The sequence below is a fragment of the Lupinus angustifolius genome, chromosome LG20, assembly GCF_001865875.1.
Source record: "Lupinus angustifolius cultivar Tanjil chromosome LG20, LupAngTanjil_v1.0, whole genome shotgun sequence".
Classification (NCBI taxonomy): Eukaryota; Viridiplantae; Streptophyta; class Magnoliopsida; order Fabales; family Fabaceae; genus Lupinus; species Lupinus angustifolius.
Genome location: NC_032028.1, coordinates 17547877 through 17569024, shown reverse-complemented (window position 1 = coordinate 17569024; position 21148 = coordinate 17547877). Strand labels below are relative to the sequence as shown.

General features: G+C 30.1%; 2 protein-coding genes across 3 annotated transcripts in view; one reads left to right on the top strand and one right to left on the bottom strand.

Moving 5' to 3' along the window:
- On the top strand, positions 5682-8704 carry LOC109335515. Its single transcript, XM_019571649.1, has 5 exons — positions 5682-5754; positions 5995-6389; positions 6541-7453; positions 7549-7773; positions 8016-8704. Exons 1-5 carry the CDS (start codon positions 5682-5684, stop codon positions 8702-8704), a joined length of 2295 nt encoding a protein of 764 aa, XP_019427194.1.
- The window catches only part of LOC109336245 (alpha-dioxygenase 1-like), a 33553-nt gene continuing 23519 nt past the window's right edge, over positions 11115-21148 (bottom strand). For both annotated transcript variants that reach the window (XM_019572719.1, XM_019572720.1), the window contains exons 3-12: positions 20433-20560; positions 19037-19300; positions 18173-18322; positions 15525-15658; positions 14573-14786; positions 14139-14284; positions 13277-13504; positions 12651-12853; positions 12086-12329; positions 11115-11409 (exon numbers count right to left, since the gene is read on the bottom strand). In XM_019572719.1, coding sequence (XP_019428264.1) covers positions 11184-11409; positions 12086-12329; positions 12651-12853; positions 13277-13504; positions 14139-14284; positions 14573-14786; positions 15525-15658; positions 18173-18322; positions 19037-19300; positions 20433-20555 — 1932 coding nt within the window. In that variant the 5' untranslated portion in view covers positions 20556-20560 and the 3' untranslated portion in view covers positions 11115-11183. The remainder of the gene's footprint in view (positions 11410-12085; positions 12330-12650; positions 12854-13276; positions 13505-14138; positions 14285-14572; positions 14787-15524; positions 15659-18172; positions 18323-19036; positions 19301-20432; positions 20561-21148) is intronic.

Here is a 21148-nt window from a genome sequence, read left to right as displayed (position 1 = left end):
TGAGAGTCATATCTTCAATAACAAATAAGGTCATGCATAATATGTAGTAGCATACTTATTAGCTCACCTCTGCAAAAAATGACCATAACAATTTTTATTGTACTAGATTTTCATTTTTTCATGAATTGAGAGTCATGCTTTCAATATGTTTTACTTAACTGTTGTTGTTAGTTTTTGTGTGGCTTAATGTTTTTTTTTTGTGTGGTGGCTTAATGTTTTCATAAGTTAGTATTTGTTGTGTTAATGTCAATATCACGCCCGTTCGAGCTGGTAAGGGATTTGAATGACTCAAAACACCTGTGGAAGATAGCTGTTAGAATTACAGAAATTTGGTATGTTCAACTTCCACCTAAACCCGGACATCTAGAAATGATATTGATGGATTGCAAGGTAATATTACATAGAAAAGCATTTATTTCTTACAATTTCAATTACTAACCATCTCTGTTTTTAGGGAGACAAGATCCAAGTTTTATTGAAAAAGGAAGAATTCAATGAATCATTTGGTTGAAAACCATACCTATGTCATGCATAATTCCACAATGATCTATAATTTAAGGCATGTAATCATGCCTAAAGATTGCAATTTACAGCTGGTACAACTCTAAGAGAAAAAGAGTTTGCCGATATTCCTCAATTTCAATATGCTTTTAAAAAGTTTGTTGAAATACTTGTTGGGGACTTTCATGCTGATTTGTTAGTAGGTAATATTTTTAGTAAAATATATATTCTCATATTCATCTAACTTTTAGTTTATTTATATTGTATTAATACTATGTTTTTAAGAAATTGTAGACATTATTGGTGTTGTTGATAAAATGGTTTTCTCTCAGACACAAACTTCTTTAAAGAAGGTAATTTTCAATCTTAGAGATTCTAGGTAATAACTTGAATTTGTTCTTCACTATCATTAATTGAATGACTTTATCTCACAAGTTTTTTACTCTTTGTTGTAAGCAGCGGTGATGTTATGACATGTACTCTTTGGGAATCTCATGTCCTGAAGTTTTTTAACTTTTACAACAACTTCACAATTGGTGAGCCCATGATTGTTTTACTGACACATGTTAGAGTTAAGGAAGGACAAGGTATTTTTTATCCTTCTACAATTATACATATCCTGATTATCGTATTATCAATTTGAATTTGAAGTTGATTTTTTTGTAGGCAAGTATCCACTGACTGTTAGCAATTCATGGTGTGGATCGAAAATATTAATTGACGATGAAATTCCTGATTACCAAAAATACAAGGATAGGTAAATTCTATACAAGTCTGATTTTTTCAACTGTTTTTTCCCTTTTTGTTATTTTATTAATTTTTTTTACTCTTGGTCAAATTCATATGTATTTTTATTACTTTTTTGTAGTTTTGCAACTTTAACTCTGTAATGTGATTCATTAAACCAAGGGAACAACCTACTGTCTCAATACTCTAATTTATCTGATGATGACCGATTCATGTACAAGGCTAATGTGAAGAGTCTTTATGAAATTGCAGCCTTAACATCAGCTAAGGTATATTTTTGTTTTGTTTATAATTTTTATATTAGTTATATCCTTACCCTTTTTTTTTAATGTCAGGAAATAACTTGTGTTATTATTGGTACAAATGCAATGTTTATTGTGGGAAAACAAGGGTGGTATTATGATGGATGTTCAAAGTGCACTAAGAACAATGATGCTAAGGACGTTCCATTCACGTGTAAGTGTGGAACATATAACTTGATGCCTACCCCAATGTAATATGGTTTTATTATATATTAATTTTAAAATTTTAGACTTTTTTATTACCTTGCTTATTTTTAATATGGAGTATTTGTTAAGGTACAAGTTGGACATTAAAGTCATTCATGAGAATGGAAGTGGAAGGTTTGTGTTTTGGGATCGCCAATGTGCTGATATCATTGGAGTATCTGCTTTTGAGCTTAGAAATCGGATGGTCGCTGTATGTATTTTTCCAGTTTTTACATTATATAGATTGATATCATATTAGTACATCATCTTTTATTAAAAGAGTTTATATTTTTTCCTGTTTTTCTAATTAGGAAGGTGAGGATGATCCAAAAGGCATTCCCTCTCATGCTTGACATGTTGCTTGCAAGGACAATGACGTTTAGAGTCAAAGTCCAACCATCTTACCACCAATCCTTTGTGATAAGGCTATCTGAAAGTCCGGTCTTGATCAAGGCCATTGCTGATCAGTTTGGAACATTGGACATACATACGTGAGTTAATTATATTTGTGTTTTATACAATTTTAATATATTTATATTTTAATCTAATGTAAATTAATTTTTACCCGTTTTTAACAAGGGTTCAACCTCTGAGGACTTTAATGGAAAGTGTCATCTTAATGACATGTCTCAATATGAATCTGTGAGTTGCATCTATAATTGATTACAATGTTTAAGATGTCATTGTAACTCATATTATACCTATGATTTATTGACATGTTTTTCAACTTACATGGTTAGTCTGTATCTATCACTGTTGATCATGATCCAGACAACCTTCAATTACTAACTCCAGCTAAGAGAATGTCGATTGACTTAGATTTGGAACTTCCACAATGCCCCATCTTTAAATCTACTTAGTTGTCATCTTCGAAGGTGGCAAATCATATCAAGACTGAGTGACTAATAGAAGCATGATAAATTATGTATAACCTTGGTAGAACTATATTTTGATACATCATAGCTTGATGTATATTTTGTGACCTCATCCTTAACTACCCACAGACTGAGATTGACTAAGTTTGAAACAATGCTTTCCCATATATATTATGTGAATATATTTTGCTATTAGTGATTCATAATTACATAAAACAAAAGTATCATCTGACTACCATCATATTTTGTAAATTTATTTATCGAGACATTTGATCAACATCTAAGTACTTTTAAAAGTAATATAATTTGCTTACCACGTTAAGTTAAGTGAATTGGGACTATCGTTTAAAAGAGAATTTCCTTAACCCTAACATACGAAACAATGACATTGTATTATTTTGGAGTGGTGCATGATATGCCATATATAATATGTGATATACATTTTATAAATTGATCATGATGGATGCTATTGGTCATTGTTTAATGTCGATTATGCTATGACCTTGAAATGAAAATATAGTCATGAACGTATATATTTAATTTTACCGTATCTTTTTAATCATTTATTTCCATGTACAATTTATATCATTAATTTAGGTTACTTAAAAAAATGTGATCATTTTATAATTTGAGATTATATCGTCAAAGAAGACAATAACAAATTTCTCTATGTTTCCATGTTATTTCATTAAACATTAACGTGTAAGAAAATGAATATGAATTCATTTTATTCAACAATTTTTAAAAAATAGTAATTAAATGTGTTTATTTCTTTTAAGTTATAAAATCTTATGTTATAGTCTATATCTACAAGAATCATAAAGTTAGTAAGCCTATTTGACAATGGTAGATTACAAATGTCACATAAATTTATTCATATTAAACAATTAATATTTGCTTTATTAACATTATAAACTCCATATTTATTCAAATTATTTTTTTGCAGATCAATCACCATTCCTTGAATGACAAACTATCTCCCCAACACTACTTTTGACTACTGAGTTTATTTTAAATTACTTTTTATACTTTTAATATGCAGGTGAGTTGACATGTTAATCTCAAAAATAACATTGGAAATCACAATGTTATAATCAGAAGGAAGAAAGCAGGTATAGTCTGTCATAAGAAAAGGTAAAACTTAAAATTGTTTAAAATAAAATGTCAACTCACCACCTAAAAAATGACAAACAAAAAGAGGCAAAACTCACTTCCCTTTTCTTCTTTTCGTAACTCATCTATCCTTCTCCTTTAGGAACTCAAACCCTACTGCAAATATAATGGTGAATTCAGCTAGGTCTTCAAAAAAATGTTAACCTCTCAACTTGCTATTTCTTCTCTATGCTTCTTAAAGTGCCCAGGTAAGATTGTATGTTCCTTAGCATCATTATCGTTTTGTATTACAAAAGAAGAGGAAATAATGGCATAACTTTATTTTATTGCAATTTTTGTTTTCCTACTAACAATAGTTCTTCTTCATTTCATAACTTCTTCCTTTCAACTCTATTCTTAACTTCTTCCTTTATTTTACTTTCATTTGTGCTTAGTATTTATGATTGAGGAGAGTAATTGAATGTCAATACTTTATTCAGTGTTGTGTATACAATATTCTCCGCATAAGGTTTTGCTTTTGTTTCTTTATAAATTTGCTTCTGTGTTTTAATATTACAGATGACTTAAATTATTGGGTATACTATAACTTGTGATTCATTCTCACTAATATGTTTACTTTATGTGATTCAATCTGACTAATAAGTCACTACTGATATTATACAATGCATTAGTGTTGACTTATTTTCAATTGTCACTATTACTGCATTATATTTTCAATATATTTTAGGCATTTTTTTTACTGTAACTACCTTATATCTTTCAAGTATGTTTTAGTTTATTGAAACAAATTGATCATTATTGGAAGATTAACATTATGATGTTTACTGGATATATATTTTTTGTTCATCTTCCTCTTCCTAAAACTACTGTACTTTGTGAAACTGTTATCCACTTTGACATGTTGAATTTCATTTCTTAAAAAGCATATATAATTCTGATATTTTGTTTCAATTATATTTTGTAGATTCTGGAATCGTGTATATGAATTTGGTATATTGGAATGCAGTTTGATGTTCTCCATTTGTTGTTCAATTTTTTTCTGTATTCAATTAGAGATGAGTTAGATTTTGTATTCTATGATCTAATCCTCCGTCAGATTATCAAAGCAGGCATATTATGGACTGTCCTACTTTGATCTCTCCCTTGGTATGCTTTGTTCATTTTGTACCACCTTTAAAGTTCTTTTTGTACTAATTTTTAAATTATATTGTAAAATGTGAGAGATTGTTATGCAATTTTTTAAAGGAAATTGCATATGTATGAATTACAATTCTATAGACTGTTGTTATATGGATACAAAAAAGTCTTATTTTTAATGATTATTTTGTATAATATAATTACTAAGTGATAAAATAATTTTTAATAACAAGTCCAAATAGGTAGCAAAAAATAAATTGACATACTTTGTTGGGTGGCTACCAGTTTCATTGTCTATGTATTAATGTTTAATTATTTAAGTTATACACTAATCTTATACTTGAATGTATACATTGTGCATAAAACAGGACTTCATTTGCTGAATGCGTATCTTTTTCTGTTGATATCAAATGGATACAAATAAACCAAATATCTCTTCTTCAATAGCAAGAAATAAAAAAAAGTCTATTTTGAAGGATAAGGGTTTAAATTATTCAAGATCCAAACAACAAACATGTTCATCAGTGCAATTTCAACAACAAAATTCTACACCCATGCAAATGAGTAGAACCCTGCTATCACATATAGATTTAAATCATTCCCAATTCAAAGAAAGTTACGGTTAATTCAACATTAATGGTTGTTCAACTTCGACATCCCATACCCAACCATCAGAAATCCATGACCAATCTACGAAAAAGATATTTGTGAATCAAGAATCTAGAGGTATAAATCTTATGAATAGATAAGGGAACATGTTACATCTTGAAACTTGAACAACAATGCAACAACAAAAGAAAATATGTTACCTTTCTCATCAATGCAAAGTTATAGTCAACAAATCAATGATCATCCAGATGAAGATGATGTCAATTCTGAAATTGACATAGAAGGTATTCAATATAAATTTTACTGCTGTTAGTAGTCATTTAATGATTCTCTTTAACAATAATATATTTTATACTTTATATTTAGACGATGTTAATATTGAATACTCTTCGGAAGAGAAGATGAAGTTCATAATTCTCATACGACTTCAATGACTCAAAATCGTCAAGGTTATTTACTAAATATTTTAATTTTTACTAAATATTACACCAAAATAGTGACTGGCGTTATAATTTTCTGCTTAGGTTATTCTGATATTGGTGATCATGTTATTGAATGTGATCATTGTGGAGCATGCATGTGGTATGAAGAGCGAAAGCGAAAACATAGAAACACCACAATGCCCAAATATGAACTTTGTTGTGGTGATGGTAAAGTTCAAATACCCTTATTGAAAACACCTCCTACAATACTTCAACATCCCCTTTTTGATTTGCACTCTCGTGATAGTCTAAATTATCAAAACAATATTCGCATGTACAACATGATGTTTGCCTTCACATTCGCGGGTGCAAAATTTGATAGATCAATCAATAATGGTAGAGGTCCTCCAACTATTAGGATACAAGGACAACCATGCCATCGTATAGGTAGTATGTTGTCGATGCCTGGACAAGGCCCAAATTTTGCGCAACCCAAAGTTTGCACAACTTTACATTTATGATACAGAACATGAAATTCAAAACAGAAAGGAAGGAATAAGGTATATGATAATATTACCATGGATAATAATGTCATTTGTTTTTCTATTATGTGCAATCTTATTCATTTGTTGTTCAATTCATCAATAGAGGAACAACAAGGTTGATTCCCAAGTAGTTTGCCAATTATCCCAAATGTTGGATGAATATAATGTTCATACAAAGTCCTTTAGAATGGCAAAGGAAAGATTAAAAGATGGTGTAATTCCTAATTTGAAGTTGAAGCTAATTTCCGAAAGGGGTTCGGATGGTAGAGTAAATAACTTACCAATGGTTTCTGAAGTGGTTGCTTTAATAGTTGGAGATATTGATTCAATATCACAAAGAGATATAATCATGGAGACACAGACTGGTAATTTAAAGATAATTAATGAATTACATGCAAGCTATTTAGCTTTTCAATATCCATTGTTGTTTCCATTTGGGGAGGATGGTTACAGACATGGTGTTTGTCACAGAGCTAGACCTGATTCTCAAAATAGGAAACGAAATAGTCTAACAGTGAGAGAATGGATATCCTATAGACTACAAACAAGGAAGAATGAGGCTCAAACTTTGTTGAGGTCAAGAAGACTATTTCATCAATTTTTAGTTGATGCTTATACTATGGTGGAGTCTGAACGACTATCTTTTATCAAAAGAAATCAGTCAAAGTTAAGGGTTGATAAATACAGAAGTTTGAATCAGTCTCAAAAAAATGACCAAACTGAAGGATCAAATATTGGAAAAAGAGTCATATTACCTTCAACCTCTGTTGGTAGTCGTAGGTACATGGATCAATTATACTTTGATGGGATGGCCATTTGTAGTTCATTGGTATTTCCTGATTTATTTCTAACAATGACATGCAATCCTAATTGGTCTGAAATTGTAAGATTTCTTAATCCTTTGGGTTTGAAGCCGCATGATAGGCCTGATATAATTTCAAGAGTGTTCAAAATGAAGTTTGAACAATTGCTTCAAGATATAAAGAAAAGACATGTGTTGGATAGAGTAATTGCGTGTATATATTTCACAATATATTTAGCTTTATCTCATATATGTTACTATATAAGTAATTTTAGATACTTATTATTCCTTTATGATTTAATGTTTCAGATATGTACACCATTGAATTCCAGAAGAGAGGTTTACCACATGTGCACTTGCTTATTTTTTTGCATCCTTCTAACAAAAGTCCATCTCCAACTGACATTGATAGAATCATCTTTGCTGAAATTCCAAATAAGAATGATGATCTTGAATTGTACAACTTGGTGAAGTCACATATGATTCATGGTCCATGTGGTTCTTGCAATATGTCTTCTCCATGTATGAAAGATGGTAAGTGTTCTCGGTATTTTCCAAAAAAATTCCAACAGTCTACAATTGTTGATGAAGAGGGATATCCTATCTATATGAGAAGAGATAATGGAAATATTGTTGAAAAAATGGCATCTCTCTTGATAATCGCTATGTTGTCCCTTACAACCCACAACTATTAATTAAGTATCAAGCTCACATTAATATGGAGTGGTGTAACCAAAGTACCCCAGTTAAGTACTTATTTAAGTATATAAACAAAGGGTATGATAGGATCACGGCAATTATTGAACCAACAGTTGATGGTGCATCACAAGCTCCCAGTAATGTTGATGAGGTTAAACAGTATTTTGATTGTAGATATGTATCACCATCAGAAGCATGTTGGAGAATTTTTAAATTTCCAATTCATGGAAGACAACCAGTTGTTGAACGATTATACTTTCATCTTCCAGGAGAACAACCTGTTTACTTTAATGATCACGAGGATATAGACAATATTCTTTTAAGACCAACTGTATCAGAATCTATGTTTACATCATGGATGGAAGCTAATAAAAGATATCCAGAAGGTAGAACTTTGGGTTATGCTCAATATGTGTCAAAATTTGTTTATGTGAAGAAAACTAGGTCTTGGAAACCAAGAAAATCAGGTTATACAATTGGAAGATTAGTTTGGGTTGCTCCACGCACTGGTGAGCTTTACTATCTTAGGAAGATGTTGACAGTTGTTAAAGGACCAACATATTATGAAGATATTAGATCTTTTTCAAATATTCGATATGAAACATTCAAGGATGCATGCTTTGCCTGTGGCTTACTTAAGGATGATAGAGAATATATTGAAGCTCTAAGAGAAGCAAGTGATTGGGGTTATGGTTTCTACTTGAGGAAATTATTTGTGACAATGCTTTTATCCACATCAATTAATAGGCTAAATCATGTTTGGTAGAACATGTGACAATGGTTATCTGATGGGATTCTCTACAATCAAATAAATATCTCCAATTATCAAGGTACTCAACAATTATATTACATTGTATTATCAAAACTTTGTTTTATTTAAATATCTAATATTATATAACACATTTTATACCTTATAGGGATGATGCTTACGGATGAACAACTACAAAATCTAACTTTATTGGAGATTGAAAAACTACTTGAAGGAAGTCGAAGGAGTTTGAAAGACTATCCTTCAATGCCATGCCCAAATGGGTACATAACAAGTCAATTAGGCAATAGACTAATATATCAAGAGCTTAATTATGATACAGATGAATTAAAGAGAAACTTCCACACTCTTTTCAACTCTTTAACAAGTACTTCTATTTTCTTACAAAATTCTTGATTTAATGTTACTCCTAATTAAGATATTTCTAATAATAAGATGATAACACACATTTTCATTTTATATTACGCAGAAGAACAATATAAGATATTCAAGACTATAATGTAAGCTGTTAATCGTCAAGAAGGTCGCATGTTTTTTCTATATGGTTATGGAGGAACTGGAAAAACACATATCTGGCGAACTCTAACATATGCATTGAGATCTCAAAAGTATATTGTATTGACTGTGGCTTCAAGTGATATAGCTTCTTTACTATTACATGGGGGTAAGACAGAACATTCTAAATTCAAAATTCCAGTACCAACTTTTGACAACTTTGTTTGTAACATTCATCAAGGGACTGAACTTGCAGAATTATTGAAACAAACAAAGTTAATTATATGGGATGAAGCTCTAATGGCACATAAGTTTTACTTCGAAGCACTTGATAAAAGTCTTTGTGACATTATGGGGACACCAAATGGCTCAATTTTGTTTGGAGGAAAGGTTGTAGTATTTGGAGGTGATTTTAGACAAATATTGTCAGTGATTTCAAGAGGTTGTCGTTCAGATATTGTCCATGCAACAATTAATGCTTCTTATCTTTGGCATCAATGTATAGTTTTAACCCTTACAAAGAACATGCGTTTACAAAATCATGACAATGAATCAGATATCAAGCAATTCTCTGAGTGGATACTAAAGATGGGAAATGGAAAACTATCTGAACCTAATGATGGTTCTGCTGAAATTGATATCCCAGAGGAACTTCTTATTGTAGATTATGATAACCCGATTGATGCGATAGTGATTAGCACCTACCCAAACTTGCAAGAACATTATAAGGATGAGTTATTTCTTCAATGTAGAGCAATACTTGTATCAACAATTGAAATTGTTGATCAAATCAATGAATTTGTTCTGATGAAAATTCCAAGTAAAGTATTCAAGTTTATTTAACATACACATTATGTTAAATGTATTAAATTTATTACATTCATATTAATAACTATTCTAATGTATACTTACAGGCGATGAAAAATTGAGCTCAGATGAAGTTGATATGTCTGATGCTAATGACAATGGAGCATTTAACATATTAACTCCTGAATTTCTAAATTTACTTTCAACATCAGGCCTTCCAAATCATAAGATCAAGCTGAAAGTAGGCACCCCTATTATGTTATTGAGGAATTTAGATCAGTCTGAAGGTTATGTAACAAAGGTTGGTGGTTACGAAGATGGCTAATCATGTACTTGAGGCAAAGATAATGTCTGGAAAAAACATTGGAAATATCACTTACATTCCTAGGTTATCAATGTCACCATCCCAATCTCAATGGCCTTTCATGCTTATTAGAAGACAATTCCCTATAATTGTGTCATACGCTATGACAATTAACAAATTGCAAGGTCAGTCACTAGAGAGTGTGGGGTTGTATTTGCCTAGACCAGTATTCAGTCATGGTCAGTTGTATGTAGTTGTTTCAAGAGTACATAGCAAAAAGGGATTGAAGATATTGATACATGGCAAAGATGGTAAACCATTGAAGAAAACGACAAATGTCATTTATAAAGAAGTTTTCCAAAATCTTTAACAGGTATTCTACAACTTATTTTACATTATGTTTGAAATATTTATTTCTAACTATTACATTTCTTTAAAATAACAGATTGAATATCATATTGTACAACAACTTTACATCAACAATCAGATATATACAAAACAAGGTTTATGAGTTAATCTTTAGTTATATTCTCCTTTTAAAAAATATCATCTAAATTCATTCAACTTTTTCTAACATGTTTCTTTTCTTTAACAGTACAGGTTCAATACATTGTACCACCATCTTTACATTAGCATTGCATTACTATAAAACATGTTTTAGTAAGTATTTCTCAATGACATTTCATTTAGCAAGTTATGTAATCACTATTTAATTAAATTCATGCAATATATATTATTACCCGTTCGAACGCACGGGTCTCCAACTAGTTGAAAATAAAAGCAAAAGCATAAAGAGCAAGATACAAATACAACAATAATGGTATAAGAAGAGCAAATACAAACATATAAATAGGTGAAAAGTAAAATAGATTAATGGGGAATACGAAGATATATAGGTATTGGGTTGTGAGTGTTAGGGGGTGAGTCCCAAACAGAAAAAGCACTAGAAGAGTTCATCCATTTGTGTGTTATTTGAGGGTAGTGACGATCAATAACATCTTTTAAGCTCTCTGTAGTGTTCACCCATTCCAACCCTTTCTTTGTGTATGTCTCTTCATTGAAATTGCTTGTGAAGAATCTATCAGCCTCTAGCCTCCTACAAAGTAGTATAGTGTACCATTTTCCCAATTATCTTTACAAAAACACTTCACAAAATATTCTCATGAATATATTCTTCATCACAAATAAACAACATTATACTTGGGCTAAAACGTTATCTATGAAGAAAGCTTAAATAAAATTGCTTCATTTGGTATAATCAGATTGAAACAAGTGCACATATAACCTTCATTTAATTTGATAGACTAAATTTTATTTTTTGTCGATCAAAAAATATATTCAATTTAAATTATGTATCTTATTTTTTGGTATAGTCAAAAGTATCTTCAAACCTATGAATAAAAAGCTAATTCCTTTTGAGTGTATGTCTGTCTCTCACAACAAGTATCATTGATTCTTATGAATTGAAATCTTCTCCAATAATGGACCATCCAATATTAGAATATGACAAGAGAAAATATTTATAAGTTTTGTATTTTTTTAATTCAAAAATTAATAAATATATGAACCTTACAAATATTTTGATGCCATATATTAATATCTATAACCATTACTATACTCTCTAGTATTAGAGAAGAGTTGAATTCCATTCTTAGCAATTGAATATTGAACCTTTAACTTAATCTGATATTTGATGATTTAGTAAAGTCTTATTCCATTATTAATGGGTTTATCTTATTCAATTCATAGGCAAATTTGCATTTAGTTTTTACCTGGATGCCATGAGCAAGAATATTACAAAAGCAGTCTCACTTATAGCAAAACCCTTAATCTTTTTCTCTGCCATTTGACCTACTAGAAGATCCAGCTGTTCAACATCATCACCGTACACCTCTTCCAACACTTGAATAGCTTCCTTATCATCCGTTAGATCTTCCCATTTGGATATTGGTATTAATAGTAGTGCCCTTCTGAACTCGTTGTATCTGGCCACACTCCTCTCCCTATCCCTAAATACTGCATAATTAATATATATACAATATTGGGTTAGATATATTTGTGTGAGTCTTTGTAAAATAAATTTTATTTTATAATTTAGTTTTGATAAAAGTGGGTTTGAAGTAATTATGGAGCTATGATAAATTTTGGATACAAACAACCCAACAAAAATATAAATTATTTATTCAATAAGCTATTTTGAAGAGGGGGAATTAAAGATAGATTAGAGGAATGTCAAAAATAATTTTCATATATTTATTTTAATAAAAATAAGTTCTATCCATGTAAAATGGTAAATGATGTTAAGATTAAAGAAGGGTTGAGATTGGTTGATCCTACTTTCAAGAGCAGGCAAGTCCACATGATTAGGCCTTTCTGTTCCATCCACGTTCTGTGGTATAATGTTCCTAAACCACAATGGATAATTCCAAAGCTCTAGTGCCCCACAAGCTTGGTGACCCATTGAAACTATTTGCCTTGCCATCCCTATTTTTTTCAATGTCTTTTCTCCATCTATCCCAATCAAATTCTTCATAGGAATCCTATAATCACAACAAAGAAAACTTTCATTGTGATGTTTGGAGAGGGAACATCCTTTTTATGAGTAGCTGCAAGTGTATGAAACATGATTTTAGATTTGAAGTAATACCAATGTAGTTATTTTTTTTATGAAATTGTTTTTTCTTTTAAAACTATTAACTAATGTGATAAATTGTAAATGATTGAATAGAAAACTTAGAAAAATAACAATTTATGTACTGATTGATAAAATAATATAAATGAATTATGAATGATGTATATTAATTATATAATTTTTTTTACACCAATGATGCATATATACTAAATTCTAAAAAAATACCAAATATATATGATGATTATTTCAATCAAATAGTGTAATAGGAAAATAATTAAAGATTAATTAAGTTGTGGTTGGTGAATAAAAATATGTAAAAAAATGATCATACTCTTTGATTAATGGTGGGGTTTTGTTGGGGCCTGGGGTAGCATATATGTCTCTTAGTTTCAAATCATCTGGTAGGAGTGAGTGCATTCTATAAACACTAACAAATTCCTCAGTTAGTGAGTATGGAACCCCATGATTTTCTGGTTTCTTCATTCCCACAAGTCCTCCCAATATGAATCCTCCAACATGCCCAAATGTGTCCTTGAATTTCTTCCCCAATAACCCATACCTAAAATCACAATAGATTATTTTTAGTTACACCATGGCATAAATTAATAATATCACATGGGCAACTCAAAATTATAATTTTATTTGATTTGAGACACATAGATATGGCGAATGTACCTGCCTTTAAAATATGAGATATGATTCACCTACTCCAAGAATAAATTAAAAAACTAATCCATATTTTAGTTATTCATATTAAGGAAATCCAATTATTTGAATTAGTGAGTCGATCTAAATCATTAAATTTCCCTAGAATGAATGACTAAAATGTGGAGTATGTTTTTAAACTTTCTCTCTTGGAGTAAATAGATCACCCCTATTAAAATATTGGATTGAGAATTCCTAAAGGGGGCAACTATAATAAAAGGGAACTTATGAAAATGATCCATCTACAATACATGTTTAATTAATTTCATATGGATACATTTTTAGTTAATTAAGTCCATAACTTGTATAAAAAATTACATTACCATTTTTACTTGCAAGTTTGTTCTAAGTCTGAAATTTTACTTTGATGACTTGGCTTTCTTTTTTTGAAAATTGATCTAAAGTCTTTAAGAAAAGTTATTCGTAGTTTGTATTTCCTATCATTTTTCTTGTCTCATTCATGATCAGAAAATATTTCCTCTTCTTACCAATTGCCATGCATAGCTGCAAGTAAAGTATCAGTTTTAAGGAGCTCTACGGTCCAATCTATGGTGTGAATCTTTGCAATTACAGCTGAAGTCACTAATCTAGCATGCCGATAAAGCTCTTCATCTTCCAATTCTGGGTAATGTTTCTGATCAACATTCAAATGGATATCAATATATTACTTATTATCTGTTCCATTGACATAATATGTCTAGAGACATTTTAAAAAAATTCACTTATAAATCACAATTTGATAAGTCTGCTAAAGCAATTTATATTTTACAAGTCCTATACTTTTAAACCTATGTATCTTAACATAAATTTACAATTTCATGTAGTTTATTTTCATGGTTATACTCCATATACTGGTGAGAGTCGCAGAGCCGATTTCCAACTGAAAATCGGGTCATGGCAACGGTAATAAGTAAAAATATACCTTGAGAGTATCACAGACTGAATTATGCTCTTGAACAAAAAGGGCTTGCATGGTTGAGACACCAACCCAACTGTTACGGACATCACCAGAGATTGCAGTTCCATTTTCATTGTGAAGAAGCTCTCCTTCTTTTGATATCTTCATCTTCCCATCTTTGAAACTTCTAACTTTATTTAGAACTTCATTACTGCTTCCATATATGGCGCTACCATCCCTTTATTCAATTCATAAATAATTACTAATTCGAGTGACTATATGTGGATCAAAATAATTAATGGATGTTTTACAATAATTCTAAGAGTAAATTACACTCACACCCCCGAGTTTTAGCAAAATTACATAAATCACCTCTCACTTTTCTACACCTACACAAACCCCCTAATTTTTATACTCATTACACTGACCACCCTTGTATGAGAAATAAGTGCGATTTTTTGAACAAAAAATGTTATAAATGCAATTAAGTTAAACAAAACATGGTATACTATGGAGACAAGTCCAAATAACATATGAGTCGATACCTCTTTATTATTTTTGGTTCGTTACGATATAGTATAAGAGCAATTTAAACAATATCTCTATGCATTTTGTAACAAAAAATAATAAAGATAAATTGATTTGTATATTATTTGGATGTTTCCTCACAATATACCATGTTTTGTTTAACTTAATTGCATTTATCACATTTTCTGTTCAAAAAATGACACTTATTTCTCATGCATGGTCAATGTAAGTGTAATGAAAGTATAAAAATTAGGGGAGGTTTGTGTAGGTGTAAAAAAGTGAGAGGTGATTTGTGTAATTTCACTAAAACTCAGGGGGTGTCAGTGTAATTAACTCTAATTCTAATCTGGGTAAACATATTTGACGATCATTTGATTCTTTACACATATATTTAAGTTCTTAACTAAAGATTTATATTTGATTAAACCCTTATAAATAGAGATGTTACCACCAAGGTGTTCGTATGTTTGTGGATCCAGTCTTAATCTCATAGAAGCCAGTGGGAGATTCCTTTGTCTTGTAGAACTTGAAAGATTTTAGTGGACATTCACTTGCAACTTCTCTTGGAGCAGTGAGTTCAATCTATAGTAAAAAAAAAGCTACTCTTTCAATTTTTGCAATAATCAAAAGCAAAGATATAATATTTTTGCCTTCAGATTTTAGACTAATATCAATCATTATATTAATGAGTTTGATTCCACCAATATCTAGGGTATATAATATTTGGAGTTAATTATATCTCAGATCAATGAATAAAACTTACATATGCATAAATAATCAATCCAAATTTGGAAATATATTTTTAAATTGTTATTTTAATGATTAGTTAGATCTTATTAATTCATTGTATCTACGTTAGCATGCACTCCCTCTGGATTCAAATACAATCAAAAAATAACAAACACCTATGTGTTGAGATTGTTTGTTAACCCTGTTTAACTTTCTTAATCTCATCTAAGAAATAAATCTGAATATCAAAATTGGCTTTCAAAAGATGTATTAATAATGTCTTTTTCATTCTTGTGATTTTTTCTTCATTCTTGTGATTTTTTCTTCCGTGTGGAAATGTGTTTATTCATAGCTTGAGGTTGGTGTGGAGAACCCTACAACAATTATCAAATCCTTAAATATATAAGATGTCATTTGTCTTACAATTAGAGGGTCTAAGTTTATACCTATAATGAATTTGATTCAAATCCAATCTTGGTCTTCGTTCCAAGCAAAAGTAGCTACAACTACTTCTATTTTTGCTAATTAGTATTATAATCTAATAGCTTATATTTCTTCTTCCAAAAGATCAATTCTTGATTTTTCTATTGTATTAGGTTAACACCCCTTGTACTTCTTTAATATAATTTTGCTTATAAAAAAAATGTTTTTACATTTAAAAGTCTGGTGGATTTGTTTAATATAAAAATTCTTTAAATACATTGAAATTTGTTAAATTTGCTTATATTTTATATTAACACACTAGTTCAAATTTCATTATATTTGATTTCCGATAAAAAAACATATAGTAATTTTAATCATATATCAAAAACTGACTCATGAGTAAATATGCCTAAAATCATTTAACTAATTCTTTACTTATGTATTTAGCTTATTTATGAATTCAATGTTGAAGTTGTTTGTACTATAACATAGCCGTCATAAGTTTGATGGAAAGTAAAATTTATTCACTAACTTTTTGATGTATATTCTTGATTTATAATATATATTTGATTAATATATATCCAGATCATTTTATATATTAAACTAATATCTATAATAATAAATAATATTGTGAAAACTTTATCTAAAAGGAATATACATTATATTTAATCGGGTATAGGGTTGAGTTCGAGTTCAAAGACTGACCTGGTCGACATTTAAGATTGTGTCTAGGTTCGAGTTCAAAAAAATAATACAATCAATATTTAGGGTTGAATAAAGGATAAGTCTTACCCGATCCAACTAGCCTAGCCCATGCTCACCCCTATATTACATCAACCCTATCCATTTTTTACACCACTTTTGCTTACCTAGTTGTAACGTTGAACATGGGTCATGTAAGGTTTGTCCCTTACCTGACCCTAAATATTGGCCGAGTTATTTTTTGAATCCAAGACCAGAAAATAACATAACCCTAAATGACATCTAGTCCAATAGCCTTTAAACCCGAACTCGTTCTAGACCTGATTAAATATAATAATGCATAACTTTTTTAGATGAAGTCTTCCTAATATTATTTGATGGATATATAATTTGACATTTGAAATTATTAATGAATATATTTTATTAATCATGTATTTATGATGAAAAAATTAGAGAATCATTGTTATTTTCGATCAAAGAGATGTCATTACTCTATGTATAATTGTATAGACACACATAAAACATAATGAAAATGACTATGAGACGTGTCGGCTCAAATCATATTTATCCATTACTTAATCCTAAATATCGGTCGAGTCTAATTTTAAAATCTAAATGCATCCCTAGACTTGATGGAACTTGGTCATATAAGTGAGCATGGATAGTTAGATATCTAGTTGGATAATGACAACTCCACTACTACAAAACAACAAAAACTCTTTCTTTTTCATTAACAATAACGTTCTTTTGTAGTATTTATTTTCTATTTACAATTTCGATCGTTTGCAGTAGCCCAAGTTTTGAGTTTTAATACTTAATAAAAGGACAATGAAAGAAGAGGGCATGAAGTGGGGGGAAATGACATAGGATTTGAATACTTTAAAACATTTATGCGTGAATATATAAAATCTTAGACCAATTTATTGTAAAATGTTTTATACATATTTGGATTTAAAAAAATTGTGAAGTTAAAATTTTATGTATTAAAAGATTGCTAACGTTCAATTAATTTTATTTTAAAGAAAAGGGTATGAAATGGGAAAAATGATATATGATTAAAAATTCAAATATTTCCCTTGACTAAGATGATATTTGTGTGACATAAAATATTTGGATTAGTATAGCAAAAATAGAAAAACTTGGCTCAATTAAGTACTTCTTCTAAGAGTTATTACTAAAAATAACATGAAAAAATAAACTTTCAGAATTAAGTCTATGGGGTGAGAATTATGTATATACTACCTGGCTGGTTTCTTCCAAATGATCGATCCAATCATGTATCATAAACTGAACCCAAGAAGCTGCTATGACATTGAATTGCTTTCCTGTGTCTTTGTATGATCTTCTTGCCAAAAGTTTTGTGGCTACCAACATTGGATCTGGTTTCAATAGCTACATGCAGAAAATAGTTCTTCCAAGTTTAGCACTTTTAAAGTGATCACAAAATATGCCAAAATAAATTATAGTATTGAAATATGAAAGTAATGGAGCAGTTCGAATTCCAATTATGACTTTTTTCTTTGTTTTTTTCACATAAAATTGCCTAACTAAGAGGGCCTGTGTGATACAAAGTATTTTTAGAAAAAAATATTGTTGCTAAACTCCGTAAACATGAAAGGTAATTCAAAGGTTTTTGTGAACAACTTAAGTTGTTTTTAAAAGATTTTGGGTGAAAAAACACTATATATTTGAAGTTAGATTTTGGGATGTTAAAATTATTATTTGATAATTGAAAAATGAAATTAATTTAAATTTGAACTAAGCCAATCCTAAAAACATAAAGATTCATTAGTGAGAGTGTATAGATTCTCGATTTCCTATTTCGAGTTCGAGTCTTACAAAAATAAAAATAAAATTATGGAACAACTCTTCAAAATTCGATTTGGATTAAACCAAAATCAATCCATAAAAAATCAAAGTCTATAGTGAGTTCTGAAAATCAGAAAATCAGAAGTATCAAGTCTTAAATCTTTAAGCATTGTTATCATTTAGTCTATCCAAATACTTAACCTACACTTTTTCCCTTCCTTCTTGACCTAAATCTTATTTCATAGATAATTGGAACCAAATTTGTAATGAAATTATATGGTATAAAATTTTGCAAACCGTTTTTTCCTGATCCACAGGGAGAATATTTCTTCCAAAGAAAGATCCTTGGCTACCAGCAACTTCATTGAATGGATCATTAAATTTTCCATCAGCTGTTCTGAATGGAAAATCAAAAGGGTTGAACCTAATCCCCACAGGAGTTGACCCAACATTGAAGAGGTTGTATTCTTGGTGAAGATGGCGCCTAATGGCTAGGTACACCAGCCCTAAGAATACAGGTAAACGGTGCCATGTTGCCAACTTGTCAATGGAGTGTACAATCTGCATAAATCATGCAAATAATTAATCATCTAACCATAATCTACATCAAATAATAAAGTATGTGATGAATATGTATGGTACTACTTAATGAATATGGTATAAAGCTAATTTTTATTTTGATAAATAGGAAAAGTTAGACATTTAAAAATACTCCTAAATGAGAGCCATTTTGGCCCATCCTAATAGGTTTGAAACATGTTTGGTCACAAAAAATCCTACATGATTATATTACAAATGTTGGTTCGTTTTCAAGCTTAATTAGACAATTGTTTCATTTCATAAACCTAATACATGACGGGTTCGTCATAATTTTTCCAACCAAAAATAAGATTTGGACCTATAAGGGCTAACTATGACTCAGAAGGACTTGATCGGCCTTTCTAGCCTCTTGGACAACTTATGATGGAGGACATCCCTTTGGAGATATCTTCTTTTCTATAGACAAATGTTAGTATATTAATATTAGTAGTATGTGAGACTCGAACCCTCAACCTCTTTACCATATCACTTCATTCTTTAAACTCTTTACCTTAATCATTGGGTCATCTTATAACTCTCTCAAAGCCATCTAACAGATGCATAGGTCAAGGAGTAGATTTGTTGGATTGATTTAATGATTGGACAAGGCCATAATATCATCTATGACATTATAAGACATTCCTTGAAGGAAAAAGAAAGCTCATTCAAAATAACACAAATGTGGGAGTCGTTACACAAAAAATACTATCCCTCTAACCTTTCTTTCTCCCCAGACTCTCTTGCCCTCTTTATATAAATATTGATTTGAGTGACAGAGTCCATTTTCAGGGTTTCAATCAAGATAATCCAAGCAAATCTCAGCGCGGTTCAATCCATACCAACCAATAACCATTGTCGTGGTATCTCCCTCCATACAAATGAACAATAACCCTTAAGTGGGTATAAATAGCACCCCTTATACTTCTTTAATACATTTTCGCTTATCAAAAAAAAAAATCCTCTCGAAGCTGTGATTAAGATCACGATGTTGTTGTTTTGGTTGTCATGTCACGACTACACAATTATAACTGTATTTTCTTTAATTATGATAAATTTGCTACCACTATTAAAAATTAAGTAACAAAAAAGCAATTAGATGAAGAGAATATTCTACAAAGAAGAGAAAAGCATCTATGATGGTCATCCTAGCAATTGCTTCGTGGAAGTCTTTGTGGATGAATTGGTGCACAACATTTGAAACAAAAGATTTAATGGAATCGGTTGCTATAGACCACATGGTTGCTCGATAGAATGTTTGTATATATGATCTTCTCAAAAAAGCAAAGGTCGTATATGTCTTTATATATACAATCACCCGGGTGAAGTTTTTTTAATTTGAGCCTCTTGTAAAAGGTATTGGATTTATCTTCAAATAATATTGTTCAAACGTCAAACTCTATGTGCCATCTATAGTTAATGTTTGTTTATAATTTCTTTATAATCACCTTATCTCATTTATAATTTCTTTATTTGGATGTTGTTGTTTCTTAGTTGCCACTTGCCAAATGTAATTATATAGTTAAAATGTGTTTTTGATCATTATAGATATGCATGTCTATGGAAAATTGTTCAGTCTTTAACGGCTGAGATCATCTGTCTCAAAATGGTGTCCTTAATCTTGTTCCATACCATTTATATTTAACCACGTGGATTTAATATTTTATTTTTATAAAATAAAATTAAAATTAAGTGTTATTTTTATTTATTGACAAAGAGTGATTGGATTGGGACACAATGACAGGAATTCGAAGTGTCAGAGGATCCAGTTTCGTCTTTAACTACCTAATCGTTTCCATTTCTCTTGTTTTGGTGTTTATACTTTATATTTAT